Genomic DNA, 22,084 nt, shown 5'->3' on the forward strand with positions numbered 1-22,084 from the left:
ATTAAAACAGTTCCTGGGTTTTGGCCCCATTTTGTAGAAACCTGCGAAGGACCACACGTACAGGAAGAGCGGTCAATGAGCAAGCATAGCGTTTTAATGGAACAACAGTGACGATGATGATAGCAGGTGAGTGAGGAAGAAGTTTCTACAGAGCCATCCCAGCTTCGTTATCCTGTTCATCCAAACTCCGTACGTTTGCACATCTCAATATGCTTCACTGCAATACATTGCACTGTATAACAAAACTGACTTTAGAAAATCAAATTATGCAATGTTTCTTGGAACCTTGCCCGACTTTATGTAAAGGCGCTATGAAAAGGCATGCTGCTATATTTTCACAGCAAAAAGAATGTGCTTCACAGAAAAACAAATGTCCATGTAACGGCAGCCAAATTTCACTTACCATTACTTGTGGCAGTACTACGAGCGAGTCTGAATAACCGAGTGGGTCTTAAAAGTCTGCCTCTGAGAATTGTCCAATGACTATATTTGCATTTTGTTGAGATTAGTTTTGCCCTTAATAGGACGCGAATGAAAAGATTTTAAATTTATTGCTGTCAGTGCAAGAATCGTAAGCTACCTCTATAAATCTGACATTTCGTGATAAAATTGTAAATTTTGACACGTATGTATTAGGGCATCAAAGCAGGACACATTAATTTTGTAATTTAAAAAATTAATTTATGCATTTACTGTTTCATCCTCTCTTTTGTGCTTGGACCTTCATCGGTCTACAGTGTGCAACAAATAAAAGGAAGGTGAGAAAAATACCTGAAGACAAAGAAAATTATAGCCTGTTGACATATGCCTACTCAGTATACTACTGACACATCCCGATTTTCATAAGCATGCTCATCTGTCAAGTCAGGCACAGAAAGAGGTAACTAAAACTACAGTTCTTGAGCTGCAACATGCACAAACATGCTTACATAGGAAACAACTTTCAGGAGGCCAGTTGTTGACACACGCATTGCAGATGAAAGTATAGAGCTGACCGTAATGCCCTCAAACTCTTGCCAACATACATACACTGTTTAGCATGCTGGGCCAACCTTCTGACTATACTTTGAAGCTGTTGTCAGGTTTGAACCAAGCCCAAACACTTTCTTGCTTTATTAATTCCCAGCTTCGTCTAGCCATTTTTCCCTTCGTTTACGACTGTCATATAGACACAAATATTTTATAATTTTTCATTTGCATATAGTTTGGGCAATACCAATTTTAAAAAAGACAGTCGCTGAGTGATTTTTGATCGCCCAATTTTTAGGACCTGTTAACGCAGACCTATACCCGCACAGCAGCAACATCAAATGATAGAACCAATCTACGAGGGTTGGTCCAGAAATAAGGTTCCCATCAATGTTACAAATAGACAACATTGTTTATTCTCATAGCAATGCACAGTGTAGACCGCTTATAACGTAAGTCGCCGGAGTCGCGAATGTCCGCACTATAAGCGGTACCGCACTATAACCAAAGCAACAATATTCAAGGCCCGCACATATGCAAAACATCTGCACCAAGCCGCCACGCGTATGCGACAGTTGAGGAATGCAGCTAGAACGTTTGCATTCAATTTACAGTCGAATCTCATTAATTCGAACCAAATCACGCGGCGGCGCCTCCGACTGGCATTGCTCCGGCACCGACATAGAGTAAATGCTTAGGAAAGACCCCCCCAATGTCGCGCGCGAACAAAACAAAAAAAAAAAGAAAAAAAAACGCGGCGGAAATTTCACCCTCTCTCAAATGGCAAGGTCACTGATTCTGCGTTGCGCCGAAACATGCGTGTACGTGCCGACGTCTCAGCCACGCTACCGTAGCCATGCGTAGAAAATGGCAGTGAACCCTTCTTTCTCCGTTATGCTTCCTCTACTTTCTAGTCACGTGTTGACCTTGCACGCTGTGGCTACGGCGCAGAGGGAAGCAGCGGCGCTGTCCCAGGCTGGCCAACGAAACTGCCCACGCCGGCAAACCAAACGCCCGCTTCCCGATAACGGCAGAAAACGAAACTTCGGGGAGCTGGTGCCGGGCCGGCTGGAGCGGCGACCGGCGGGCGTGCACGGTGACAGTCGAAAGTGAGGGAGTTACGAGGGAGGGCGAGAGGAGCCACCGAAGCGGCGGAGTTGCCGAGGTAAAATCCGCTTCCCTGCCGCCCTCCTCCCTCACATTCCACGGTCTCCGCGTGCGCCCTTCGCCGTGCCGTGCCGGCGCCGCCCGCTCCCCGAAGTTTCGTTTACTGCTGTTATCGTGAAGCGAGCGTTGGCCGGCGTTGGCAGTTTCGTGCCCCTCGCTCGCTATGCGCGCCGTGATATTTCACGACTCGCAGTCAAGATTCTGGTTTCAGCCTCACTGGCTGTTCGTTCGCACCACGTGCCCTTCTCCTCCACTTCGTCTCTCTTTCTTCCTCGAGCACTCCTTGGAGCGCCCGTTTGAGGGGAGCGTTCGCCGTCTCCGCTGACTTCCGTACTCCCAGGCAGCCGCACTGTAACCGGTATTTCGTTTCCCGCAACTGCACTATAAGCGATACGTGTATACATATAGTGCTATGGGAAAATTAACGGGAGTCTGAAAAGACCGCACTATATCCGGTCGTGCACTATAAGCGGTTACGTTACAAGTGGTCTGTACTGTACATCGTTGGAAAGAAGACACTTTGCTCTACTTTTCGACCTAATCGCTATTGTTTTCTACGCATTTTGTAGACTGTGCTCCAATGTCAGTATCCCAATGTAGAACGCCGCCACCAACCCGTTGAGGAAGCATTTCACCTCTCCTTTGACTTCATTGTCGCTCCTGAACTGTTGGCCACTCAAGTGCGTGTTTCTTTAACTTGTGGAACAGCAATCGCGAAGCGCGAGGTCCGTACTGTACGGTGGGTGGGGCATGACAACCCACCCAAAGTTTTTCAAAATGTCCTGAGTTTTGACGGGAGACGTGAGGTCGGGCATTGTTGTGAAGCAGCATTACAACGGCTGTCAGTCGTCCTCACCGGCAGTTCTGGATAGCTCACCTGAGTTTTCTTAGTGTTGCACAACAACTGTTGCAACACAGTTGCAACAGTCAACTCCCAGTTGACTCCCATCATCAGTTGACTCCAATCAACTCCCAGTTGATTGTTGTCCCAGGTTCCATGAAATCGGTCGGCAGTATCCCCTTACGATCCCGAAACACCACTGGCCATGACTTTTTTGCCAGCAGGAGTTTGTTTGAACTTCTTCGCGACTGGTGACCCTGAGTGACGTCATTGTTTGGACTTTTGTTTCATTTCGGGAGTGAAATGAAATACCAACGTTTCGTCTTCCATAAAAATGGAGTCCAACAATCCTTCCTTATCTTCTTGACACTGTTCAAGAAACTGGTGAGCACAGGCAAGGCGTTTTTCCTTGTGTTCTGCTGTCAACGGATGCGGTACCCATCGAGCACAACACTTATGATACTCCAATTTTTCAGTCAAAGCTCTTTCCACTGTACCGTAAGAACTCCCAGGAATCTGAGCAACAAGTTCACCGTGACTGTGATGCTCCTGTTTTGAAGGACTTCGCGTTGGACCATCTCGATAATCGCCTCCGAAACTGACGGTCTTCCACTCGGTTCTTCATCGTTGACGTCCTTCCAACTGGCACTAAACTCCCTGCACCACTTTCAGACATAGGCGGAAAGTTTGCATTTTTCCGGGAGGGGGGTGACCAGCTTTCAGAAACCTACCTATGTATATATACAGGGTGTTTTTTTTAGCTGCACCAAATTTTTAAAATTAGGAAAATGTAAATCTTGGTCACGTTATGTTTACCATACGAGTGTACGTATTGGCGGCCTCTAGATTCAGAGCAATTACCGCACTTACGTGCGTAATTAGCGAAGTTACGCTAATTAACTTTCTAATTATCAACAATAGGTGGCTATAGCAAATTAGTACTTTGGGGCCTGTCCTCAACACTACCTAGCCCAACGATCAAATTTTGAATAGCGGAGTTCATGTGGGAGCTACGCGAACAATTAGTTCCCCTTGGCAGGCTGCTTGAAACTGAAACTGGCCGCAAAAAGAGCGTCTGTGTCGTCGAAGTCGCCGCCCCCCAGTTTCGTCACGTCTTCGACGTCACCGCTGGTCCGGCCCAACGAGCAGCTTGCGTTATCTCCTTGCTGTTTGCGGCGTTGGCTTAACGCTTGAATGCCGGCGGGCCACCAAATTTACTTCGTCATTCCTTCGGGCGCCACGTTGCGCTGTAGCGTGAACCCCGCTCCTTGGGCTTTTAGATACTACAGGCACGGCGTCATATCAGTCTGTAGCGTCGACGGCGAACGCCGCAGATAGCAAGGAGATAACGCAAGCTGCTCGCGGGCCGGACCGGCGCCTACCTCGGAGACGTGACGAAAGGCAGGGGGGCGGCGACATCGACGATAACGACGCTCTTTTTGCGGCCAGTTTCGGTTTCAAGGAGACTGCCAGGGGGAACTAATTGGTCGCTTAGCTCTCACATGAACTCCGCTATTGAAAATTTGATCGTTGGGATAGGTAGTGTCGAGGACGGGCCCCAAAGTACTCATTTGCTGTAGTCACCTATTGTTGATAATTAAAAAGTTAATTAGCGTAACTTTGCTAATTACGCACCTAAGTGCGGAAATTGCTCTGTATCTGGAGGCCGCCAATCGGTGCACACGAATGGTAAAGATAACGTGAACAAGATATATATTTTTCTAATTTTAAAAATTTGGTGCAGCTAAAAAAAAACACCCTGTATATATATACATATATATATATATATATATATACACACACACACCCTTTGCGAACGATTTCATATTTCTCGCATTCTGGCAAAAGCAATTATATCGACACTCCAGGCAAATTTTCGCTGTTGTCGTCGCCGTGATGTTCCGCATTCAATCCAAAAGCCATATAAGTGGGCGACCCATACACTGTGGGTGCAGGAAAAAGCACGTAACAGTGAGCCGAAAAGGATGGCGGCTTGATGGGCATTATTTCCCACACGCTCAATATTCGGGTTAGTTGTAGGTCACGTACTCAAACGTGAATGGGAAGGAGAGCACGCGTCTTCTTCTCAAGCCCTGCCGTAGCTGTGAATGACTGCGCGGCTGACGCTTAAGCGGCCCGCTTGCCATATCTAATTGTTGGTAATCATTGGTGGGTGCAATGATAAAGGGCGAGCAGGGATGGCTGCTAACTTCGTGCGCGCTGTCTTCCTTGCTGGGCTGTCTTTTCACACCCCTAGTGTTGCAGAGTTAAGAGACAGAGGTCATTGCAGATCACTGACAGAGGCCGTCTGTAGTGGACATAAAATTAGGCAGATAATGATGAATCTAATTTTCGCAGTTGTGGTGAATCGCGCGGCTGTACGAACCGTTCACCTCCACTGCCGGCGTTCTTCATAATGCTTGCGTTGTGAAAGCGAGTGCTCGAGGTCATCGAGTGAGGTATTTACAGGTTTACACAGTCTGTGCATTACACTATGCTTGCTATTTTAATTTTAGGTCAATGTTTGATACAATTTATATGGCCACTATAACTAACGTATAGACTCCTGTAAAGGCCATACTTTTATATCGAGATTTTCGACGGGCCTTTCATGGGACCGGGCCATTTGACCTCATTTTTCCGACTACGAGTATGAAATCCGCCGTAAATCTCCACGATCGCCTCCTCTCGACATCCAGTAGCGACGCGCGAAAGTTCTCTGCGCGCGACAATTCGCTGTTGAGCCTGATCAGAATCAGTGCACGGAATGCAACTGCTTCTCAGTTGGATGTCTCTTTTTTTTAATATTGGCTGCCAAGTTGGGGGTGCGGCCCTTACACGGGTGCGATCCTTCCATGGATTTACACGGTAAGAATCTTCCTTCGTGTAATTGTCTTCTACTTCGCTATAACTAATACTGCTTCGCCTTCCCGACCAAACTGCATTTTTTTTTTACTTTGAGTCCGAGTATAAGTGCTGCTGCGCATGACCTAGACTTCTGTTATTCTGATTTCGAGTGAATCCGGCTTGGCATCATCTGGGTACTAAGTGAATTGTATATACAAGGTGTTTCAGCGAAGACTTTGAAAATTTTTAAAGGTTGCCTGTGGCAGATAGCGCAATTCTAGTTCATGAGCTCGTCTACTCGAAGAGGTGGACATTACTTGCACAAAAAATTGAAATGCATAATTGACTAATTAACTCCCCCGTGACAACTCCGGAGGGGGCTCGAGCCCTGGAGCCACCTATGCTTTCGGACGTGTTGAATTGACATACACTTGTCGCCATACACCTCTGCCAACTGACGATGAATATCCACGGGTGAAGTCCCTTTGGCGTGCAAAAAGTGAATTATGGAACGAATCGCACACTTGCCGGGAGCAACAATGGGCACCTCCATCTCGGACGGCTGCTCAGCCCAGCGAAGCGCGGCCGGGCGGAATCGAGAGTAGGGGAACAGCCACGCACAGTGGTGTTGCCTGATTTCGCCTCGCACATTCCCTTGCAGCTGGAGCTCTTTGGAAACTTTATTTCTCAATCGACCCTCGTATGTATACAGCAACTGAGTCCTCAACAGATGTTTCGTGAATATTTCATTAATAAACTTCATAAGCATTTCTGCTTGTCTGCAGCACAGACCGATTAATGCTGCTGCGACTATTGTGCTGCGTGGCTGGTACATCATTACAAAACAAAGTCTGCTAGCTTTTACTTAATAAAGGCAAAATATGAAATAATCAAATAATATTTCATATTTTTCACTAAATTTGACTATTTTTTGGATTCCACTGTCATGCTTTTTTTTTAATTCCAAGGTTGGCAGGCCTAAAAATCTCGACAGAGCATCAAACCATTGGAGTTGTTTTCTAACCAAGCACATCATCATCATCAGCCTATAATTATGTCCACTGCACGACGAAGGCTTCTCCCTGCGATCTCTAATTACCCCTGTCTTGCGCTAGCTGATTCCAACTTGCGCCTGCAAATTTCGTAACTTCATCACCCCACCTAGTTTTCTGCCGTCCTCAACTGCGCTTCCCTTTTCTTGGTATTCATTTTGTAACTCTAATGGTTCACCGGTTATCCATCCTACACATTACATGCCCTGCCCAGCTGTGCTTTTTTATTGCGATAGCAATTAAATGGACACTCCAAGTGCATTTCTGCCAGTCGTCATCGCCGTGAGTTTCCGTATGAAGTCCAACGGCGATAAAACCGTCGCCGTACGCTGTGTGCGAAAGTGAAAGCGTACGAGAGGAGCCGACAGTCGCGGCTCAATGTAGCGAACGTGAGCGAGAAAGGCAGGCCGGAAGCGTGCACAGTCGTATTGCGCGCGCGCGAAGCATGGGTAGAGCACAGGAGTGAGGCAATGGAGAGAGAGGGCGGGGGGGGGGGGGGGGGTGCGTGTTGCTCCGTCGGCTGCTGCTCGCAGCGTGGGCGCGCGGGCGTCGTATCTTGAAAGCGATCTGCGACAGTGGGCAAAGTGCCCGCCCACGCGGGCCTCATCTTCGATCAAAGCGATCTGCTATGGGGACAAAGTGCATGCGCCGAGTGCCGGTAGCTTCGTTCGCCCTCTGCTTTCGACGTTTAGTTCGCGTAGAAGCGAGACGAGAGACAGCGTGCAGGTCAATTTGCCCGCTTCTGCTGGCACGCTTTCTCACTCCGGCGTTCTCACAGTGAGTTTCCATGGTCATCGAGCGAGATGTGTTCATGTTTACCTGTGTGCGCGTGACACCTTGCTTGTCTATTTAGTCAGTAAGTGAATGTTTACATATACGGCCAATTAAACTACTATTCTTGCTTCGTATCGCTCCCTACTAATTTGCTATCGCAATCAATCTTCACCTTTAGGGCGAAACTGCGACTTTTTCTCTCTTTCTCTTAAGGGTGAACCGGCCAAAAATGTAATTTTTAGGTTTTAGCACCAAAAAGTTGTACAATGCCCGAGGAGCAATTCAGTGCAACGGCAACTGTGAACCATAGAATAAAGAGCCAACTTTGTGTCAACGAGCTCTCCAAGCCGTTTGAACATCGTGCAAAAGTCATGCCCCTTAGGATTTAAAAATGGCAGGCTGCGCACCGCATTAACATGCCATTTTATTTGCTTTGGGTGCTGCATTTCTGTGTTTTATCGCATATGTGTACCTGTTAGGAAAACTCTACGCAATTTATCATTAGTTTCTCAGTTGACACTGCAAATTTTGCCATTGGGGGTGTTACTGTACTGTATTGCACAAGGAGGTTTTAACCTCCTTGGTATTGCATGATCGCTGCTGCTGCTTTGGTGTTTTGTGCAATTTTGCCCACGTGTTGTGTTTTTTGTTGATTTTTTTAGTATGTTGTGGTACCTATAGTCACTGTAGTGGTGCCACAACATGCCAAGAAGTAACGAGAAAATGAACTTTAATGAAAAGGATGGCTCAGTGGCCTAAGCAGGGGTAAGGGTCAATGGCGGGGCTCACAAAAAAAAAACACATTCATAACCTGCCGGTCAAGCCGGCCTCGCGCACAAACTCCCATAACGAGTTGATAGTTTGCCGGCATCGGCCTCAGGGGGTGGCGTGGTCCATGCCTCCAGCGAGGTAATACCACGTCTCTTGTTTGTCTCTTACTTTCGCGAGACCGGGACAGTCCCACAATAGATGATTGACTGTTGGAGCACTGACGTCGCACGTACTGCACATTGCAGATCTAGATGTAGATCCTTGGGATATACTGGCACGTACCCACTCTGGAGGATTGGCCAAGAACCGGGTAGGTCGAAATAAAATGTCCAATAGTGCAAAATTTTATACTGGCAAAAAGTGGGCTAAAAGTGATATGCAAAGCGGCACGGTGGCGTCCTACTTTCTACGATCTCTTTCTCTGGCGAGCCTGGAAACTGTGGGAAATTCGTCGCGGAAGCAGGCCCGAGGCAGCGGACAGCCCAGTTTGTAAATGATAGTGCTGACAAAGCACAAAACTGTGTTGCTTGAGACAAAGCTGAAAATTTTTCAAAACTCATAGAAGTACGAGCTCATGCATTCGATGATATTGTTGATCCCGAAAACTGGGAGTGTCGTGACCTTTTTCACCATCAACTACTGTTTCAAAGAAGCAGGCTTTGTGCGCCAGAGCAAAACCCCCCATGGTAGTGATACCAACATGGTGGAAGCCGCTGACATAACCGAGCTCTGGAAGCACGTCACTGTTTTTAGCCTCTATATTGCTACTGACGGTGAAACGGGTGGTGCCTCAATGGAGGAGTTTCCGAGTGCAGGTAGTGCTGCCTTGTTCTGCAAAGAGATCTCCTACAAGGCGATCATTGTCGCTACAAACTGCGATGGAGTACAAACGACACCAATAACATTATAACATGTATGAGATGAAAAAGTGTCCGAGATAAGTAAACCATGCACAGAAAAAGGTTGCTCTGCTTTCAAGTATTCAATGTGGATGGTCCCTTGTAGCCCTTTAGGAATACTGAACCAAAAGGATTATATGGTGTTCCACGGCTATGCATTGTAATCTGCCTCTGCATTTTTTTCATTGATGTATTTATCTCTTCTTCTCAATGCTGTAACAGCACTGCAATCACTCCACTTATCTTCTGCAGGCCTCAGAAATGCGATGAGCCTAGCTGAAAGTATCACTGCCAAAAGGGCATGCTACACCCCTTCCAAGGTCGTCGGTCATGTCGAGATTGGCACGAAGTGCAGTTTGCCTCTGGCTGACAAGTCTGTTGGGTGCTCGCTCAAAGCAAGGAGTGTGTCGAGGAGCATGCAGACTACGGAGACTGTGGAACAGTTAAGCACGAGCTCAGGTGGGCAGTGACCGGCATTTCTCTTACTTTTGCTTACTTGTGTGAGCTTGTGGTAAATGGCGAGCAGGTCATGCCTAGCTTGGCACGACCAGCTCAAGTGTGTATGACATTCTTGTGCTGAGGACAAATAAGCAGGTTTGTGATTCTTGTCTGCATTCTGATTGGGGCAAAATGCAAAAGTACTGCTCTACTGAGCACATTGAAGCACCTTAGATGGTAGAGCTTAATCCAGAGCCCTGATGCCTGTTGTAGCATTTACATTGCTTTATGATAACATTACAGCTGTTGTGTCTCTTAGTAATGCCTAAATCAGTGATTAGTGTAAGAACGTGAGTATAGATCAGTGCTGAATGTAAGACGACCCCTGTGTTTGAGGTGAATAAAATTGGAACAAAAATTTTAAATACACTAAGTACAAAACATTCTTTGGTGTATCATATACTGAGGTGAAAACTTCAAGGAACTGTCAGAGTTCTTGTTCTAGGACCGCTTTGAGTCCCGACATCCCACAGCACATGACTTAGCAGGGCTAGGCATGCACAACTCTGTCATCAGGCAATGAGCAGCATGCACTGGTCACCTGAGGTGCACAGCCAGCAATCACTTCAGTCGACCTGTAGGTGTCTTGAGGTGACTGCTTGGCCATGCACTCGTTTTGATGCTCTCCCGTCGATAGCACCTTCAGGTATTTTGTGCACTGTTTGCAGACTGTAGTGGCTGACGCGACCTCTTCTGTGCCGCCAATTTGTTACAGTAGATAGTTATTTTTTCATGGCACTCTTGTTACAATGCGCTACAAGCTCATCCGCCTTTGCTGATGCGAAAAGCCAAGCCTTGTCCTGTTGAGAAACAAGACACTAGTGAGCAATTCTTGTGCTCGCCCTGTACCAGTGCTTCTACACGGAAAATGCAGAAAATACCTGACTAAAACTTCAGCAATAATAATTAGTCATTATGGATTCCAGAAAGGAAAATTCAGTGAATTTCCACTTATCAGAATAAAAGATAAAATAATTTGTAATATTAAAAATTTGTTCATGACACAGTAGTTATTCTTAGACTTCAAAATGTGTTCGTGTCTATTAAACATAAAATATTATTGCGTAAATTGCCGTTTTATGGAATAATAGGTATTAACGTGATAGTGTTAATCGCCCCATCTCGCCAAAAATCTGGTGTCAACATCAGCCGCCGCCGAAGTATTCAGTCAGAAAAAACCACTACCACGCAGGTCCTCCATGTGGTGCAGAGGTGTTACTGAACTAATTGAATTTCTCAAAGTAAAATGCATAAGAAAATTCCTAAAGTCCGATATACACACAACCTGCAGACATGATAGCATTGGATTGTAATTTGAATAGACAAGAAAACGTCATAATTCTATTACGAGGAAACTCGCAAACACAAACCCCTTTTTCCTTGCTTACGAGGGTGTGAAGCATTGATGAGTCAATGCTTGTAGCCTCTGACTTACGGGGGTACGAGCCATTGCTCTGCCCGGCACTGCCACCGGGAATGGCCCGCCATTGTTTTCTATCGGGCCTCGTGTCGTGGAAAATCTGGTGTCAACGTCAACGGCACCTGATAAAGCTATCCCGTTCCACTCTTAAAGGCGAAGCTTAAGCATCCTCCAAATCTTTAATATGAGGTATTAACAAGACCCTATTAATATCTATTTATCGTCTAGGATACAGTGCGCAGTTGTAAATGGTATCCCTGTCTGCTTTTGGCACAATATGTAGTCTGTTTCACACTTAGGAGAAATCTCGGAGCGCATTGCTTCACGATGCGGCAAGCGCTGGAGTCGGATGCCGGAAGCAGCTCGCGCAGGCGAGACAGTCGAGGCGCGTTATCTTGAACTGGGGCGTCGACTGCTACGGTGGCGCGTGCTGGCCGCATCGTCGAGAAGCGTGCTACTGTCAAGGGCAGTTCATCGTTACTGCGGGCACTGAGCCGATAATGTCAATGGCCACTTTCATGGAACATTGTATGTGTCCTTTAGTTATACACACGTGTACCATCCGTCGCCAGTCACAGTATAGCACCGAGATATGTAAAAACTGTGCTGGCAGCCATTCAGAGCTGTTTCTGGCGTTGCTGTGGCAATTTGCAGCCTTTCCAGGCTGTTTTCCCAGCAGTTATGTTTTGTGTGTGGTTTCGAAAAACAGATCAGTGGGGTTCTGCTGTATTACAGCAAGTAAATAAACTAGCCATTTTGGTATATCTGATAGAGGTAACAGAATTGGAACTGGGATTCTAAATGTGTCTGCAGGAAGCTGCATTGCATTCTAGTGCACCAGGGAAACAACTGCCAACCTGTGAACATTGACATGCATAAAAATTCTGCTGTCATGACAAGGAGGATTGGCCAGAGGTGAAAGCAAACTTCTTATTAAAGGGGCCGACAGCCAATATTTATTATACTCATTTTAGTGTTTTTTACAACGACAAGTTGGCTACTCAGAGTGTCGAATACTGCAATGGTGGCACAGAGAATGGCATGGAGCATTTTCTGTCAAAATTCTTCTATCTGAAGATTTGATTGTGTTTTTCAATTCCTATGTTGCAAACAGTTATAGGTGACTGTGATAGCAATCAAATGGGGGGCTATGGGGAGAAGCGTATTATGAATGTAGCCCTAGCCATAGGAAATGAATGTTTTTTTATTGAGGTGATGTTCATGTGGGTAATAATTTACGAACTGCTGCATTATTTCCACAATAACTGCTTCATCCTGTTGTTTCCTGTGCAACTGCTTTGGTCTTATACAAGTCAAGTTTCTTTTCTAGCCATTCCAGCCACCACGTTCATGTGCCATTCCTTCATGTGAAGATGCAACAGCATATCAAGCACTCCTTGGTTAACTTTTCCTTGCAAAAACCAAGCACGAGTGTGGACCCAAATGTAACTAGAAACTAACATTGTGTACACTTGCCTGCCTTATTTTTATCCAGCTGTTTATGTTAAGTTATACTGTCACCTGCTAGTGTGTTAAAATGCATTGCACTTTGCAAAGCGAGCAGTTTGTTTCGACCATTCCTTGTCAGTTCCAGCAATCATTTGCCACTATATTGTAATGGCAGTGTACAAGGATCTCTTCCTTGTGCTCAGCCATCACAAAATAGTGGCAAGAATGCATGCCAAATTGTTTCACTTTGAACAAAACTGCAACCGAAGATGTCATACTTTCTCAAGCCTATAAGGATATCACTGAGAATATTCCAGGTTGTCAAGTTGTTTTCTCAGATGAAGAATGGCGAGATCACTCAGAAAGAAGTTGCCATATTTTTCCGCGTATAACCCACATTAAGAATGGTAAAAATCTCACTGTAAGGTCAGTGATGGGGTGCAGATTACAGGATTTTCAATTTCAGGCGTGGCTTCATTGCAGCACAACGTGCACTGCCACAAAGCCACACTTCAGGGCAAGATTCCCACCTACTCAATCTTTCGTTATCTCCTGGGGAACCCCACCGTCTTTCCACACCTGTGTGCTGAAGCTTCCTTCTCCATTTTGCATTTAGCAGTTAGTGAATAGTGCACGCAGCTCTGGTAAAGTAGAACGTGGATCACGATAAAGTGTTCTCAATGGCCCAACAGCAGCTAAAAAATTGTTGAAAGTCACTGACTGAAGATATGACATGGACAAGTCGTTTGTCCCAAGATGGATTCTATTTTTGTAAACATCTGCGGGCTGTATGCAGTAATTTTCATGGGTTATGTGTGCATATTTTTTTTTTCCTTTCTAGGCTGTTCTGAAACCATGCGGGTTGTATGTTTTGGCGGGTTATATGGGGGAAAATATTGCGTTTTCTAGGTGGCTTTTTACAATCTTACGTTAGGAAATGTGTTGCCCAAATTCAGCGCGTGATCAAGAAGAAACCTACTGATGAAATCTCATACGAGACAAAATCGTCGTGCCTGCGAATCTTAAGTTTTGCAAGTTCCAAAAATGGCCTCCGCGCCTCGAATGCTGATTGAGAATCAGATAGCAAGCTGGGTCAATACATTTTTAAACCTTTCTCTTAGGGGTGTATAAATCCATGAAAGTTTTCAAACACTTATCATTCTCTCACTTTGTATTTTTTTACGTTTGTAAAAAACTATTTTAATGGGTGGACTTCACGAACAGCATTCAAATGCCTTCATGAAGCATTAAAATGCAGCAATATTGAGAATATAAAGAAGTGGACCATTAGGAGTTCTTTGTTTCTTCATAGTAGAAATCACCCTTAAGATCTCACAAATCAAAAAATGAAAAAGCTTTTCATTAAATTTAGCATCTGTGTTCTTTTCTGGCATTTAAAAATAACTTTTGCTTCTGTTTGATTCGTGCAGCATCGAGGCCTTCTATTTCTCCATCAACTGCCACATGTGACAACTCAAAGCAAGGATGTCTCCACCGATGTCATCTCTGTGAATATGAGACTGATAAACTGTTTCGTCTGGAAGCACATTCCAGCTTGCATACTGGCGAGAAGCCATATCAATGCCCTTTATGCCCTCAGAGCTTCTCAAAAAAGACCCACCTGAAAGAGCACCTGCACACCCACACAGGCAAGAAGCCATTTGAGTGCCCTTCATGTTCTCGGAGCTTCTCACGAAAGACCCACCTAAAAGAGCACCTGCGCACCCACACGGGTGAGAAGCCATTTGAGTGCCCTTCATGCTCTCAGAGCTTCTCAAAAAGAGACACCCTAAATGTTCATCTGCGCACCCACACGGGTGAGAAGCCATTTCAGTGCCCTTCATGCCCTCAGAGTTTCTCGAAAAGAGACACCCTAAATGTTCACCTGCGCATCCACACAGGTAAGAAGCCATTTCAGTGCCCTTCATGCCTTCAGAGCTTCTCACAAAAATTCCACCTGATAGCCCACCTGCGCACCCACACAGGCGAGAAGCCATTTCAATGCCCGTCATGCCCTCAGAGCTTCTCACAGAAGGCCAACCTTATGAAACACCTGTGTACCCACACCGGCGAGAAAGCCATTTCAGTGTCCTTCATGCTCCCGGAGCTTCTCACAGAAGGCCAACCTTATGAAACACCTGTGCAGCCGCACAGGCGAGAAGCCATATCAGTGTCCTTCATGCTCTCGGAGCTTCTCACAGAAGGCCAACTTTATGAAACACCTGTGCACCCGCACAGGCGAGAAGCCATATCAGTGTCCTTCATGCTCTCGGAGCTTCTCACAGAAGACCACTCTTATGAGACACCTGCGCACCCACACAGGCGAGAAGCCATTTCAGTGTCCTTCATGCTCTCGGAGCTTCTCACAGAAGGCCAACCTTATGAAACACCTGTGTACCCACACAGGCGAGAAACCATTTCAGTGTCCTTCATGCTCTCGGAGCTTCTCACAGAAGGCCAATCTTATGAAACACCTGTGCATTGGCACAGGCGAGAAGCCATATCAGTGCCCTTCCTGCCCTTCCTGCTTCTCATTGAAGAGTGCCCTGAAAATACACCAGCGAACTCATACAGTTGCACCATCTGCTCCAAGTCTTTTATGCGGTCTAATCAGTTGAGCAGTCAAAAGAGAGCACAGCACCATGATACTGAAGGGTAGGTCAACAACCGTGTTGAACTAGAGTTTGAATTAGAAATCTACAGATGTGTGGCATGTTGCATAGTGTTCTGCATCAGGTAGCACAAGCATCTCCATGTGCTCTTAAAGAGGCCCTGAAACACTTTTTTCGGGTCACCAGATCTTTTCTCAGCATGTTATTGAACATAGTGCAAAAGACATTATGAAAGCTGACCCACACAAAGCTGTTATAGATCAGGAAAAAAAATTCTATGTACAGTTTAAGCTCAATATAGTGCAGCTGGTAAAATCAGCAATTTGCTTTGTTATATTGCGACTTTTCATTATTTGAGCAGTACTCAATATTAATTTCGATCTGAAAAATTACGGCTTGCAACATTACCGACTGGAAAGAAGACAATATCCTCCACCACATCCAAAATTAAGCAAGGAAGAAGGCACCGCCCTCCGCAGACTACAAACGAATACGTATGTCCATAGAATTATCATGCACTGGATGCACCCCACCAAATTTTCGTGCATACGCAGATATTGTGATGTTATTTTTTCTGCCACATGATCCGCTGCTTTACTTTGTGCATCTGATCTAGTATTGCTTGTGGCAAATCGCTCTGTGTTTGGCAGTTTTTTCTTGCATGTGCGCGCATGTGGACCACAGGTATGATATTCAGCGTGCCTTCTTATAATAAATTACTGGCGAGTGCATCGTCCGTCTGTGTGTTTGTCTCAATGTCAAAGTAGTTTTTGCGCTGTGGTTTCTGCATTGACTAGGACGGTTGCACAATTTCAGTGCGATGAAGCGGTGCCGGCAACCACTCATTGCCCACAATAACAGACGCTGAGGAAAGGTATTTACCGATTATTATTTAGGAGTCGGTGTCAATGAAGCTTAAAAAATACTCGGTGTACCTACATCCCATACCAAGGATGGACTCGATCAAGATTCTAGGTCTCCACATTGATGCTAAGGGCTGCAACTCGACGGCCCTCAACAGGCTCACTGGACAGGCTAGTAATCTCCTAAGACTTTTAGCCCGCATCTCAAGTTGGAGAGGCAGTCTGAAAGAGGACAATCTGCTCAGAGGTTACCAGGCATTCTTCTTAAGTCATGTTACCTACATCGCGCCGTACCTTAATTGGGGTAAGGCGGAAAAGGCCGAACTCGACTCTCTAATCAGAACCGGTATGAAGCGCATGCAAGATAAATCAGCACAAACTAGGGGCCCTCTTTGTCGATGCTGCCAGATATGACAGTGGGGATAAGTTCGCTGTCTCGGTTGTAGACGCGGAGGGCAACCTGCTTAATGCAGCTTCTGTCTATACTAAGTTTGCACATGTGGCAGAGGAAGCGGCGATCGCTCTGGCTTTTCACAGCGCAAAAGTTCCCCCTATCATCTTCTCGGACTCACGCACAGCAGTTAGATCCTTCTCGGCCGCACTCGTGTCTGAACAGGCGAACAATATTGTGAACAAAGCACTTCAAAGAACTCGGGAGAGCAGCGAAGGAGGATACCACATCTCGTGGTTCCCTGCCCATATAGATGCCTCAGTTAACTCGCTCGGATGTAATCCTAACGAGCAGGCCCACCAGATAGCGCGCGATTTCACGTACCGTGCTGTCGGGGGTAGCCAGCTAGGGCTCGGCAGGAGGATATTCCCCCCCCCCCCCCGACCCCAAATTGAACAAACCTCAGGCTAGCACACTCAGACTTCTGCAAACCCGTTCGTATCCCACTCCCCGGTCCCTTAACAGGATAGTCCCTGACTACTCACAGTCGTGCTCCAAATGTGCTCATGACTCATCTCTTTTCACATGCTCTGGTTGTGCCCAGCCCTTAACGCCTCTCCACACATCACGAAAAAGCAATGGGAGGAATCCCTCAAGAGCAGCAATCTTCAAATTCAACTTTAGGCAGTCCAGAGGGCCCACGACATCGCGACTGGACTTGGTCTCCCGGTCCCATCGTGGGCGGGCTCCCACCGACTTAATCTGGGGGAGCCTTCGGCTCGCCTAGATCTCAGTTCCTCAGGACTCAAATAAAGTTCTTGTCATGTCATGTCATGTACCTATGGGAGAAGGCATTCCATATTTTTAGGCAAAAGAAACGCCTCTGGATAAGGTGTTTTGATAGTTCACACCAACATACCGTTAAATTATGTAGTAGGATAGTAAAAAATAGTGATTTTGATTAGCGAGGGGCCCTATTGCCGATGCAATGTACTATAGATTGCGGGCAAGCTTGCGGTGGCGACAGGCTCTGCATAACAGATCATAGTGTCATTGGCTGCGTCATTAAGCGACCGAGATCATTATTGCTGAAATTATTAGAGGCGGGACAAGGAGCAAGCAGCAGCAATCACCTACTACTGTCAGTTCGAGGTTCATGCCTCTGTCAAGGGGGCTTCCTGTGCTTCACGACAGGTCGGTGGGAGAAAATTGTTGGAACTGCGTTGGGCTTCAGCTTTTTTTCCCCCAAGTTCTTGTAATATGCGCGGTTCAAATTGATCTTCAGTGAAATGTAGCTAGAACATTTATCGAAGAGTTAATCACTCAAGCAGGATGAATAAAACGTCCTTTATACAAGTAGCTAATACGCTGCAGTACATAATATTCCCTGCATTGCTACATCATAACCATAATCATTACTTATTGCTCAACCTTCGTAATCAAAGCACATCGATACAATTACATCGGCTCATGTTACATGGATGGAAAAGGTTTACCCACAGAACAAAACCGAAGAAAGGTGATTGTAACGCATTCGCTATTAAAGCGAAGATTCCCGGCCTCCGCCTAGAAGTCAAGAGCAAGGGTGCGCGATTGCCTCCTGCACATTGCCTGTATCCTTGAGAAAACCAAATAATAATCGTCACCTACTCACGCGTGCATAGCAGTCCAGTTCAAAGCAAGTTCAAGAGCTGAAAAAGATTACCAGGTGTCCTTAGCTATCGCCTAAGAGACGCGAATTCGAGTCTTGTAAAATCTACTGTAATTCACCTCAATCCACACTAATCCACCTTCACACACCTTATTCGACCTTAATCCACTAATCCTCCTTAATAGACCTTAATCCACCTCAATGCACCCTACTTTTTTCTTAATACACCTTAATCGACCTCAATCCACCTTATTCAACCTTAATCCACCCTAATTATCTTCAATACACTTTAATCGACCTTAATCAATCTTAATCCTCCTTCATGCACGTTAATCAATGTTAATTCACCCTAATCCTCCTTATTACATCTTGATCCACCCTAATCCACCTTAATCATCCTTAATCGACCCTAGCCCTCCTTATTTAACCTTAATCCACCTTAAGCTACCTCAAACACCTTAATGCAATCATTAATCAGTCTTGAATTTTCTTTGCTAATCATTATTAATCTATCATACACGGCTGGACATGATTTGGCTCGTTTCTGGCCTTCATTAGGTCACGTTACTTTCTGTACCTCAATCGCTCACCTTGAAACATTTCCAACTAAGGGTCCCGCCTTAAAATGTGGACTAGCTGGCGCTCATCACCTGCAATACCACGGGTATACTTCTGACTAATTTTTTTCAGGCCCTGCATTCATTGTATTTAAGTGACTGACACACACATCAAATCAAATCAGTTTATTATTATTATTACATCGTATGTTAATGACAGCATATAAAATATACAGACGAGGGTCCCAAAGTACAAGACTGCAACGGGACCCTCGATGAAGGTTACAAATAAAATAATACAAGGATTAGCAGCAGTGCGAACCAATGGAACAAATTTATGAAGTAAAAAATAATATTAGGCATAAATGAATAGAAAACATCAAAATGCATGAACGCAAAAAATAACAGTAAGCATAAAGGAATCCAAAACATCAAAAGGCATGAACGCAAAAAAAGAGTAAATTGAGAAATAACTGTTGTGTATAAAATATATTTACATCGAAGCTGTAAATAGCTCCTCTACAAGCTGCTATTCCGATTTTCTGTAAAACAGGCAACGGATCCTAACAATCACGAAAAGTGCGATCGAGAGGCTGTATCTTCGGGTATATTTGTTCCGTGGAAAGCAGAATCTATAATGCTGCATTTCCGATTGAATAACAGTTGACGAAGTGCGAGGTGATGGAGTCCCTCCCAGTAGAATATTCAGCATTCTGAGTAGAACCCAATTTTTATGCAATGTACAAATTGCCGCAACAAAAATGCTAATTAGCAGGCCGGAAGAATTGAAAAAATGCTGCATTAGGGGATGCTTTGATAAGCAATAAGAAAGACGCCTTAACTCGCAAACAATACAGTTGCTTGTCGGAACAAAGTTCTTTCGGACAATGTTGTGCAGCCACTGCTTCTTGCGCAAGCCATCACGCTTTCCTTGCGGTATCGTAAAAACTGCATAACCATCATCACGCTTCTTACTGCAGTTATATGCGCAGCAGCACGGCATAGCGCTAGCAGACAGTGCACGAAACAGCGTGCAATGTTAGCGTGCGACGTTCTCTATACGCCGAGCCAACCGAGCTAAGGTGCAAAATGGCGCGAACGAAAAAGCAAAACGCAAGCTCCGCTCGTTTCCAAGGGCAACGGCAGGGAGACCAATCATCGTGCAGGAAAACGGGCACAAGACCGTCTGCTGCGGAAGGGACTCGCGAGGGGCGAGGAGGTGGCGCGCCGGCGGCAGAGTACAAAGAGTGGCGGTACTTTAGAATTATCAAGGGGTTTTACGCGCCATTAAAAAGCCCGTTGATCTTGGAAAGTAGCGGCGCTCTTTGATCTACGTCGCAACACCCTCTCCGGAGCCGTCAACCTCCTCTTTTTCTTCCCTCTTTCGCGGAGCCAGCGCATCCGCCACGCTGAATGGCTGCGGCGCGCAATACTACCCCGTCAGGTGACTCTCACGTCACGAAAACGGCGCGAAACTTGCTTTCGCGCGCTTTTATTTCCTCGCGCCCGCCATGCGCCTTCCAAGCGGTGGTCGCCCTGCCGCTCCGGACGTGTGTTTCCTAGGGTTTTCCGTCTTAACGTAGGAATCTGAGCTTCGTTCTCTGTGGAAATGCCTTGCTGCTGCGCGTTTCAATGCAGCAGCAGGTCGGAGAAAGGGCTAGCGTTATTTTCTTTCCCCCGAGGAGAACGGAATGTCGTGCGCCGGAGCAGTGCTCCATAACGTCGGGAGAAAGGATTTCGCCTCTTCTAAGCACGTCGTTCTTTGCGAAGGTGAATCTTACAGCTTCCCTTATATATGTGAGTGAAGTTGCTTGGATATTTTAATGCTCTTTGCGTAGCCGGACTCTACGTTCAGCTCAATACAGAGCGCCTATAATTGTGCAAATATATTGAGTCGCTGAACTTTTTTGTTGACTCTTCGTGCCGTGACAAATCTTTTGTCGTGCTTTCGCGTGTGCTTTAGTTTTCAAATGTATATAATTTATAAGTTAATGCCTGTAACTCCTAATTTGTAACTGTGCATGTGTGATCCTTGCGCCTGATACTCTCTTGCTTTTATTGTGTGCTGCTTGTATCTTTACTAAGTTTCAATATGGTGAGCATTTTTTTCTACTTTTTTGTTTACGTACACTTGCGAAGGCATGAACCCCAATATATAATTAGATAAGTGGCGTTTCCTTTTAGTTACATGTATAATAAAAATATCCATGCTTGTGTCGTCTTTTTTCCCAAGAGTATGTACAAAACAAATTCAAATGGAAGAAATTTGCTTCTTACCATGCGTATACTCGGAGATCACTGTCCTGCTTCAGCGCTGGTGTGTGTCTCCCTTCTTGTCTTCTTGTCGTGTGTTTTTGCGCTGTTTCCCTCTCGAGTATGTACCGACTAACCCAAGCCTCAACTGTCCTGCTTCAGCTCCATTTTACGATCAGTTTTAGCCGAAAGTATTGCAAGCCTATGGAATGAAAAAATTGAAGCCCAACACAGTTCCTAATTTGTTCTCGTATCGGCAGGCGCCAAATTAAAGAAACCTTCCGGTAAAAAGGTGCGAAGTTCGCAAGAAAAGCTAAAAAAAAAACATAAGGCACTCTTCAATGATATTATACTTATTAATTATAGCATTCGTCCGCGTACCGTAATTACATAATGAAACACAATGGACGGCGAAATACGGTTGTTATAAATAAGACCATAATGTGGACCAGGGATTAACGAAGAAACACACACATACAGCAATGAAATACGGAGAATTTCAGCTTATTTGCCATATATGCCGTAGTTAATGTGGCACTTTTTCTCGGAACTCCTACCGGTCCGGTCCGCAATCTTCGGCGCCGCCTAGATCATTCTGTAGTTCAGTGGCATCCATAGGCGCCGACTACGTGGGGGCTCCAGGGCTCGAGCCCCTTCCGGAGTTTTCCCGGGGGGGGGGGGGGGGGGGGCTGAGCCCCCCCCCCCCCTGGCAATACGTAGCCTACACCCCCCCCCCCCCCCCCTTTCCCCTAAAGTGTCATTACCGGAGTTCTGTTACCCACATAACTTGTGGATTCTCTTGCGTTGCCTCTACATTTTCTCTTTTGTTGTGGCTAAAAGCTTAAGGCACCATTGTTGGCGCGGACGTGCGCGGCTTTTAATTTATACGTTCGCTTTATTTCGGCTCCGTACAGTGAAGTTTGCTGCGATTGCTGCGCCATCTATCGCAGCGCCGCCAACAATAATGAGACGGCCAAAGCGCGCGGGGTTATTCGTAGGCGCGGCGTCGATGGTGCTGTTCGGTCTTTTCTGGCGTTGAGAAAATGTCATCCTTCAGCTCGACTAATTCG

At 45.8% G+C, this 22,084-nt stretch overlaps 1 protein-coding gene and 1 long non-coding RNA gene across 8 annotated transcripts in view; one reads left to right on the forward strand and one right to left on the reverse strand.

The window, feature by feature from the left end:
- The window catches only part of LOC119453641 (oocyte zinc finger protein XlCOF6), a 791,503-nt gene that overhangs the window by 90,896 nt on the left and 678,523 nt on the right, over window positions 1–22,084 (forward strand). Inside the window, exons 4-5 of the mRNA XM_049668312.1 lie at window positions 9,573–9,779; window positions 14,118–14,476. Of these exons, the coding sequence (XP_049524269.1) occupies window positions 9,573–9,779; window positions 14,118–14,476 (566 nt within the window). The remainder of the gene's footprint in view (window positions 1–9,572; window positions 9,780–14,117; window positions 14,477–22,084) is intronic.
- Window positions 1–22,084, reverse strand: part of LOC119453653 (uncharacterized) — a 415,401-nt gene that overhangs the window by 74,341 nt on the left and 318,976 nt on the right. The window contains exons 4-6 of one of the 7 annotated variants that reach the window (XR_007467217.1): window positions 14,994–15,077; window positions 14,645–14,740; window positions 14,309–14,392 (exon numbers count right to left, since the gene is read on the reverse strand). This is a non-coding gene — a long non-coding RNA (uncharacterized LOC119453653). Of the gene's footprint in view, window positions 1–14,269; window positions 14,393–14,559; window positions 14,741–14,825; window positions 14,897–14,980; window positions 15,078–22,084 lie in introns of those variants that run through there. The other 6 variants (XR_007467221.1, XR_007467216.1, XR_007467220.1 and 3 more) reach the window with 6 other exon arrangements.

The sequence above is a fragment of the Dermacentor silvarum genome, chromosome 5 (genome assembly GCF_013339745.2).
Source record: "Dermacentor silvarum isolate Dsil-2018 chromosome 5, BIME_Dsil_1.4, whole genome shotgun sequence".
NCBI classification, from domain to species: domain Eukaryota; kingdom Metazoa; phylum Arthropoda; class Arachnida; order Ixodida; family Ixodidae; genus Dermacentor; species Dermacentor silvarum.